The following is a 9,771-nucleotide window of genomic DNA, read 5'->3' on the forward strand; positions in this document are numbered from 1 at the left end:
AACAGCAACTGAAAGCTGCTGCAGTAAAGGCCTGGCAGAGCATTAAAAAGGAGGAAACCCAGAATCCATGAGTTCAAGACTTCAGGCTGTCATTGCCAGCAAAGGGTTTTCGACCAAGAAATGAACATTTTATTTTGTTTTTTTAAGGTGTCCAATTATTTTTGAGCCCCTGAAATTAAGTGATTTAAAAAAAAAAAAAGCTTTAGTGCCTCACATTTTTATGCAATCTTTTTGTTCAACCCACTGAATTAAAGCTGAAAGTCTGCAGTTCAACTGCATCTGAGTTATATATTTATAGACCTAACTGTATTTGGACTGTGCCATTGCTATCACAACAAACATGAGACTGACTCCAACTGAATTGGTGTTTTCTCCACCAGAACTGTAAATTATTTTATACTGTATAAAAGTTTTTTTTTTTTTTGTTTACGGCTTTTTTTATTTGGCTGTTTTCACAGGGGTAAAAGCCTGCTTGCAATCATGTAATCGAGAACCAGAAGAGTCATATGAGATTCCTCATGGACCACACAGAGCACGACTAAACGGACAACAGATGGTAGGTTTTTGTTTTTTTAATTTATCTCAACTTTTTTTAATGATTGTTAATACTGCTGTAAAATCTGTGGCCTCCAGCTCTTGATGACATAGTAACATAGTAAGTTAGGTTGAAAAAAGACACGTCTATCAAGTTCAACCTTTCAACTCTATTTTAAACTGCCTAACTAACTGCTAGTTGATCCAGAGGAAGGCAACAAAGCCCATCTGAAGCCTCTCCAATTTGCCTCAGAGGGTGAAAAATTCCTTCCTGACTCTAAAATGGCAATGGGACTAGTCCCTGGATCAACTTGTATTCTCTCACTTGCTACAAAGCCATCCAACCCCTTTTTAAAGCTATTTAATGTATCGGCCTGTACAACTGATTCAGGGAGAGAATTCCACATCTTCACAGCTCTCACTGTAAAAAAAAAAAAAAACCCTTCTGAATATTTAGGTGGAACCTCTTTTCTTCTAATAGGTGACCTTGTCAGCTGAAAAGACCTACTGGTAAATAAAGCATTAGAGAGATTATGTATAAATATATAAGGGGATCATATAATAATCATATCACCCCTTAAGTGCCTCTTCTCCAATTTGCCCAATCTTTCCTCATCACTAAGATTTTCCATACCTTTTACCGGCTTAGTTGCCCTTCTCTGGACCCTCTCTAATACAATAATGTCCTGTTTGAGTGCTGGAGACCAAAACTGTACGGCATATTCTAGATGGGGCCTTACCAGTGCTCTCTAAAGTGCATTCTCCCGTGAATCAATGCCCCTTTTAATACAGCTCAAGACCTTATTTGCCCTTAATGCTGCTGACTGGCATTGCTTGCTACAGCCAAGTTTATCATTTACAAGGACTCCAAGGTCCTTTTCCATAATGGATTTGCCTAGTGCAGTCCCATTAAGGGTATAAGTGGCTTGGATATTTTTACATCCCAGGTGCATGACTTTACATTTATCAACATTGAATCTCATTTGCCACTTAGCTGCCCAGTTTGTCAAGATCATGTTGCAAGGATGCCACATACTGTATGGAATTAATTGGGCTGGATAATTTTGTGTCATCTGCAAACACTGGTACATTACTTACAATACCCTCCCCTAAGTCATTAATGAACACGATAAATAAAAGTGGACCCAATACTAAGCCCTGAGGGACCACACTAAGAAGAACCTTACTCCAATCAGAGACATATACGACAGGATTTGATTTTCACTTGGCAGATAACCTATTAAATAGGTTGTTTTAATTTTACTGTAATAAAACAAGTGTTTTTTCAATAACACATTGTACATTATTTCCTGACTTTGAATGTAAGATCCTACAGTGTTGGCTTTCAAGGACCTGATTGTTGACTAGTCGTTTGTAAAACTGCTAATACTGTATTATGCTTTTTATAGAGCCCCTAAATAATCTGTGGATCTGGTTTGAGAGTAGCACAGCAGCTGATGGTAGACTGTAAATGCCTTAAGCAAAACATTTGAAACACACACAAACAAATATATGTATATTTTTAAATTGACGCAGCATTTTACTATGCACGTTTGTCTACTCTTGGTAGAAATCCTCATGCATAATTAAAATTGACTCCAATGTCTTCCATTTTATTAAGCTGCCCCAGCTGTTGGATGGATGCCATTTCTACTTTCTTGGCTGTTTTACAGAGCATCGCAAAGAAGACCTCATTGAACTTGTTAAAGCTGCTGGTGGGCAAATCCTTATTCGTCAGCCTAAACCTGATAGTGATGTAACACAAACCATTAACACGGTGGCATACCATGCAGAAGCAGATTCTGATCAACGGTTCTGCACACAATATATTGTGTTTGACAGAGCTTCCAAGTACCGTCCTGAGAGAGTGCGCCAGGGGAAAGTTTGGTTTGCCCCTTCCAGTTGGATAATTGAATGCATCACCAGCTTTCAACTGTTACCTGTGCACTAGTGATGCTGAGCAAAATTCAATCAATGTATTTGCCATCAATGGATTGGAAAAATTGTCAATGCTCACATACAGTATCTACCTGTCAAATTTTAGATCTTAAATCTATTTCGGACTGTCGGAAAAACACAGAAAATAAGAAAGAAAAAAAGGACTCACTTTTCGGATAATTACTAAAATAAAATGTAATTTAAAAGAAATCGCAGTAAACCCCTGCTCAGATTATAAACCAAAATTCTTGTTTATAGGATAAATGATTCAATTATTAATAAAGTGCACTTTATTAATGGAATTATTTATCCTATAAACAAGAATTTTGTTTAATAATCGGAGAGTGGAGGTTTACTGCTATTTCTTTATAAGGAAAAACACAGAAGCTCATTTTTAGATTGGTTGGTATTATAATATATCTCTGGATAAAGGTTTGCAGATTTAATTAATCTAACAACCTCAACAAATATACCCTAGCCTGACTGAAAATATACCTTTTGCAAATGTCTATTTGAAAACAACGAATTACTGTTAATTGTGTCTTGTGGTAAAATTGGGTATATATATACATGTGGGTCTGCAGGAATATACTGAAAATTTTATTATTTTCAACAGTTTGCTAGAAACAGAATCCACCATTGAACACAAGACAACAGCAATTCCTTACAGGGATTTTTCAGATTTTCGAATACATAAAATCCCTTTACATTGGCAGCGCTAACAAATGTGTACAGTAAATGAAGTATTCATGGACGTAATGTTCATTGTACACATAAAGGTATAGTCTAATACACAGCCTATTTCTAAAGGTACTATAATATTTTTTGCTCAGCATAATAAAATGTTATCGGCGGTTTCCAGGGAACCATGAAAGCGATTTGATTTTGTGTTCCTTTGTGCTTAAAGTCCCAGTTTTGGTGTGTAAAACAATGGACATGAGAAGTTGTAGAAGAATATCGACAGGTTGTAAGGAAACATTATTTTAGACTGAGGCTACCCAAACAACAGTCTTGCATTTATAAATAAAGAGAAAAATATACTTGGGTCAACAGAAAAGATTAACAATTCAATGTTGTTGTGGGAGCTATTCCATATACCTAATGAGGGGTTCTTACTTGGAAAGGTCACACATTCTGTGCTCTAGTCTGCTGTTGAAGCCAAGTCTACTATGGTCGTTAGCTTTATTTTCTTTCAATTATTATTCATAGAACGCCCTGTGTTTTGTTCTGACTTGCAGGTGTTGTCTAAGAAATAAGCTGAAATCATGGCATTATACGATTTTAAAAAAAATCATTGTGGTATGTCTTGTTTAATTATTATGTTCATGTATGCTTATGTATTAATCCAGCATCAGGCAGGATACCCACTGATCATGCTCTCAGTTGGTTTTTTTTATGTTCATTTTACCTCTGGTCATAGATGGGACTCTCTGGGGCTGTGGACGTATAGTGGGTATGACATCTTCTGACTTGTCCGCTCCAGGCCGAGTTGGTTTGTGTTCCATCCATGGTATGATGAGCTAGAGGGCTGCCCTGATTATTTCTTAACTAATCTCAATTCAGTGGCAATGATGATTATGACTGCTTTCTTAGGATGTGAGTTTTTTAGGATAAGGGGTCCGCCATTCCAGAAAACAAATTTAAACCTGAAGCTCTAATTGCTTTTTGTCACTGGCAGTGATGTATGATTGTTTTTTTTTATACCAATAATATATTATTATGCTATAATATCACTATTAAAAAGAAATGGCGAACAAAGCAATAATGACATTTGTGCTAACAATGAACTGTGGAGTAGAAGAATTCTGGATAATATGGGCTTCTTTTTCTACTTTTTTATATTTTTTCTCTTATCTCTTTGCTGTGGAAATTCCTGCACTGTTGGTGAAATGTCAAATTTCTTGTTAAATGTTGAATATTCAGTCACATCAGAGCATTTTCTAAAGTAATTATTTAAAGAGAAGCTAAACATTGTTAATTGCTTTTGTTATCTGAAACCATATGCAATGTATTGTGAAGATGCTTGAAAGTTTACCAACAGTTTGTAGATAAATGCTGCTCTCCTGTTCCTAACGTACTGTGTTTAAAAGAAGAATGCAATAAATATATGCAATAAATATACACATATAACTGGTAATTAAGTGACTTGCATTTGTCATTATTTTTTCTTTAAACTTTGATAACCATTGGAGTAACCATAAATTCATTTTGCCAAAAACAAAACGTTGAGCGTGCCAAACGAGCGAATCTTTCACTGATATGCCTACCTTGAGGCGGAAAAGATCTGGCTGATCCAGTCCTTTTGGCATAATTGCTGCCATGCCAGTGGTTCTGAAGCCACAGTAGGCTTTGGGCAGGGAGCAGGTCTGGGCCATCAGGCCCACAAGGGCAGGGTGTTCCTCTGGCCCAGTCCGACCCTGCAGTGGTCGGATTAAAGACCATATCAATAAGTAGATGCTGGTTTCGAGCCAGTGGGAAATCAAACCAGCCAGATATCTGTTGGGTGGGCCTGTCTGAGGACACCATACACTCACAGATATTTTACCAAATTGGTCTAAAGGGCCCGAATTGACATCTTAAATCTGTCTGTGTATGGTCACCTTTAGTAATCTTTAGGATTATGGCAAACAGAGTGACTTTGCATGATTGTCACCAGAGTGTTTTGTAGCTCTGCTGGAGGCAGGGGAACACTTGATGGAGCCTTGAGGGAAATTCACTTTTAAAAGGAGCTAATTTGAGCTTTCTGTCCCCTTTCCCACAGACCTAAAATGCTCAAAATTGCCCTGTCTGCTATTACCCTACATGTTTTTGATGTTATGGAAATTAGGATTACATATCCTCATGTTAATTTATGAATTTCTCCTATTTTAGAAACTGCAGTCATTGATTATTAAAAAGTGTAAGAGGGTATTTAACTTTCTTCACACTTGCTAATCTGCAATCAGTATGATGATAAAATGGAATATACTGTATACGGCCGGGGTATTCATCCCCCTACAAAAAAGTAGCTGCGCATGTGACTTATTACATTCCCTACTTCACAGAAAAGACCATAAATTATTTTCATGGTCTTCAGTCATTTAGAATCCATGACTATATTGTCTTTACTAAATTGATTGCCTTCAGCTCACAGCAAGAGTTTATTATTTACAACTTGGCTAATAATTTTTTTTTAATATCCTCCTCTCCATAGATAGTTTTTTTTTTTTTTTTGTTTTTTTTTCAGTTAGGTTTTTAAAAGGTTGGTTTTTCATAGGATGCTCTAAATAGGGCTTTAATGGAATCCTACACCAAAGCCTGCCAAACAGCACTGAGTCAACACCCTCCTTGCTAAACTTCCAACTCTCAAGATGATAGTTCATGAAATTGAGGGGCATTACACTCGCATGACTTTCAATCCCTACATTGGATATCTGAAATAAAAGGAAAGGTGAACACTCAAAGTGCAGAATTAATTTTAAAAGCTTTATAAATGGCTCCTACAAAATGGTGACACTTGATAACTTTTCAAAAATCTGGTCTACTGCCTCCATCCACTCTCACGTCCTCAACTTTTTTGGGGAAGATGGGATACAGGGAGGTGCCATTCGGTGGACACTTTTATAAGACAAGCTTTGTATAATCCCAAAATCTTGTGTATCTGCCAGAAAAGGGGACCTGGAGCCCTAGTCCAGGCAGGTATGTATGTTTTAATAAAAAAAAAAAAATAGGCTTTCATTTGAAAAGAACTTTCAATATACACCTTTTTATACTGTACCTGGGTGATAGGTTTCGTTTAAAGGAGAAGGAAAGGCTTGGTGCACTTGGGGGTTCCAAATATTAGGCACCCCCAAGTGATTGTATTGACTTACCTGAAACGCTGGCCGGTGCGCCTATCAGCAGAAAACTGCACCGGCCTGTAATTATACCAGTGAGCCCCACAGAGCAATCCCCTTTCGTCCTTCTCTTCTTCTTTCTTCAAATTTCCCGGGTCGAACGCATGCACAGTTGAACGAAATAGCCATTTTTTTTTGTTAAAGTTCGGCTTTTCGCTCTGCGCATGCGCAGCCATGCGATGAAGGAGGAAGAATGAAGATCGCTTCGTGCTGCTCACTGGTATAACCCCGGTAGTGATGTGCGGGCTGACCTGATACCCGCGGGACCCGTAGTGCTCCTGGCGGGTGGGTGCGGGTTGAGCTCTTCTGCTCTCCCCGCCCGCCACCTTCAAATGCCGGGTTCCGGTTTTATAGTCTCGCATCTGCTCTCCCGCCCCTTTTGTGATGTCATCCGCAGCACGGGTCTTTAAAAGGGCCCCGAAAGCGTGGGAGCGGGCGTGCGCAGGTTGCAGCAGGGCGGGTTAGGGTCCCTGACCCGCACATCACTAAACCCCGGGCTGGTGCCGTTTTCTGCTGATAGGAGCACCGACCCAGGGGTTTCATGTAAGTCAATACAATCACTTGGGGTGCCTAACATTTGGCACACCCCAAGTGCACCAAGCCTTTCCTTCTCCTTTAAAGGTGAAAGCATATTATCCCTTTATGTTCTCTGGGACTGACCCTTAAACAGAAATGAAAGAGAACTGACCTTTGCTACATTGTTTTATCTGCTGGCTCCTGCTACATTGCACTTCAAACATTTTTATTTTGCCTTGCTTGCCCCATTGGTTAATAAGCACACGTATGTATATAATGATACAGATGTCCTTAGTTAACCTGGCACTTTATTTTGTCCACTGTCTGTCCTCTTAAAATATATTGGCCTCGAATTCTGATAGAAAGTCGCCATAAAAAAGTAATCAGCAGACTAATGGCTTTGTTTTCTTCTAAGTGCCTATTGAATTATTAAGTTTGGTAAAGTAGTCTGGCTAACCTTAGGGTGATAGTGGAGAATTTGACAAATGGCGAGCAGTGTTCTGCTAGAAGAGACTGATCACAAGGTCGGTGCACCCTGAAGCCATACATTTATCTCCTGCATTTGTGTAAAAGACAGGATGAGTCGAAGGAAACCCACAAACCTCTACAATGTCTGTCTGCCCTTAATCTGTGCTTCCCCCCTCAAGAACCAAAAGAAAGCCATGTTCTACATAAACCACCTGCTGTGTCTATCAGGAATTTGTGAGATTTGTTTGCTATTGAATAGTAACATCTGGTGATTTTGATGGCAGATTGCTGCTTTTTATGTTTTGAGTAGTGATGGGCGAATTTGTCCCGTTTGCTTAGCCGAAAATGCAAATTTTGACGCCCGCATCAATTTTGACGCCGGCGTTTGTCACTGGGCATCTGAATAATGTTGACACGTGACGGTTTTGACGCAAGCGACTTTTCTACTGCGCATCCAAAAATTTTTGCCGCTGGCAAGTTTTCACCGCAGTTTTGGGAATTCATTCACCTGAGGCGAAACATGGAAATACGGCACAAATTAACGCCTGACGAATTTATTCGCCCCATCACTAAGGTTGAGTAATGTGATAACTCCCACTCATGTATAAATGCAAATATGTACTGTTCTCTCTTCACAATAAATGTAGGAATATTTTCCTGTACTCTCTCACTCTTTAGTTGTAGATTTAGACAAAGGGGGATCAGTCTTCTGACATAATGGTTACAGATGCACGCAATCCTTAATTGTAGGCTTTGTCATTTATGACAGAAAATGTGTTTTGCTATTTTTTACATGTTTAATGCATTCAGTATGTACAAATGTGCACAGTTGTGTTTGCAACCCCATATAAAATCTATACAATTGTGATAAAAATCCTTGTTGTTTGGATTTTGTCATACGCTCACTGTCAAATTGTGCTTTGGTGGGAACCCAGGAGCTACTGCCACAAGTTTGTGGGTATTAAACTGGAATGAAAGGAATCACATTTTACACGAGATTATAAAGTTCATTCACATCAGTCCTTGCCCCAGGGGAGCTTACAATCTAATGTTCCTGTCACATTCACACACAGTAGGGCCAAGTTTAAATTTTGGGGGTTAACAGTAATGAGAGGAATGCCATTCACCCAACAATTTAGAGATTTGACATTCACATCAGTCCCTGCCCCCAGTGGAGCTTACAATCTAATGTCCCTTTCACATTCACACAGTAGGGTGAGTTTTCTCAGGGGCCAGTTGACCTGACTATATGTTTTTGGAGGAAACTACAGAACACAAAGATGACTGACACAGACACACTTCTTGCTGTAGTTGCTATATACTGGACTCTGTCTATTCTCAGCTCTCACCATACAATACTGCTGCTGAAAGCAATTGGAACGGATTCTCAAGTGGCTTTACTGCAGTATACAGCTCTTTTCTATGGAAAAAAACACCCCACCCTAGGACATAAGTGCTATTTCAATTCCTCATTGAGCCGAAGGCCGATACCTTTCCAAGTCCAGATTTACAGACAAAAAAAGAGCAGCTTTGTTCATTTTGGACTAGGTAAAAAAAAAAAAAAAAAAAAGTACATTTTCAGTAAAAGCTAGATTTTATGGATTTGGCCACAACCTGCCCTACTACTGTGTAATATCTTATTTGTACAATCATAATGAATTGTCTCTTCCAAACCCTTGGGCAAACTGTTTTTCTGATCATTTATAAGCACAGGCCTGAGACATTTTACAGCCTTTATGCAACTGGGACCCATTTAGCATTGAAGGAGAAATAAATCTTTAATATTTGACTTTTTTTGCTGTTGCATAATGTGACATTGCTGTGCTTTATTATGATAACAGAAAGTCTTGGAGGCTGATTGCTTTCCTGCAAGTCTCTGTAAAGCTGACAATTGCTCGAGACAAGAAAAAAAGCGAATGGGAGCCCAGCAATTTCAAGCCCCTTTTGTCCCAATTGAAATGTGAATTTTATGTGTCTCTGTGTTTGTATAAATTAATGCTTCAGGGTGGAAATAATTTCATGTAAATTCAACAAGAACAAAAAAATTAAAGGCCTTTAAAAGTATTCCCCAACATGTTGTAGTATGCGCTGTATGTTATGGGTAGATTTTATATTATGTTAGTACAATTAGCGATTCTTTTAGTTTTAACAAGTACAATTAGGTCCATTAATATACTTTAATATACATTGTCTATCAATTAGAATTGGGCAATTTGTAGGGGATGCATCATTCAAGCACAATTAAAGTTAAAAAGATATTTAAAATGTTGATTTGCCCATATCCTAGATCCTATTATAAATTATATAAGTTTATTCCTTGGTGCAAAACACCAAAAAAAATACATATAGCGACTGAACGCTGATGCACACCAGGATTTTTCATTTAAAATATTTTACTTTATTTGATCGATGTTTCGGATCACATCTGGTACCTTTATCA

At 38.3% G+C, this 9,771-nt stretch overlaps 1 protein-coding gene across 4 annotated transcripts in view; it reads left to right on the forward strand.

Moving 5' to 3' along the window:
- Positions 1–4,609, forward strand: part of bard1.L (BRCA1 associated RING domain 1 L homeolog) — a 36,973-nt gene extending 32,364 nt beyond the window's left edge. For 2 of the 4 annotated variants that reach the window (XM_041575533.1, XM_018234158.2), the window contains exons 10-11: positions 459–556; positions 2,208–4,609. In XM_041575533.1, coding sequence (XP_041431467.1) covers positions 459–556; positions 2,208–2,294 — 185 coding nt within the window. In that variant the 3' untranslated portion in view covers positions 2,295–4,609. 4 annotated transcript variants of the gene reach the window in all.
- The last annotated feature ends 5,162 nt before the right edge of the window (positions 4,610–9,771 follow it).

Source organism: Xenopus laevis, chromosome 9_10L (assembly GCF_017654675.1).
Source record: "Xenopus laevis strain J_2021 chromosome 9_10L, Xenopus_laevis_v10.1, whole genome shotgun sequence".
Classification (NCBI taxonomy): Eukaryota; Metazoa; Chordata; class Amphibia; order Anura; family Pipidae; genus Xenopus; species Xenopus laevis.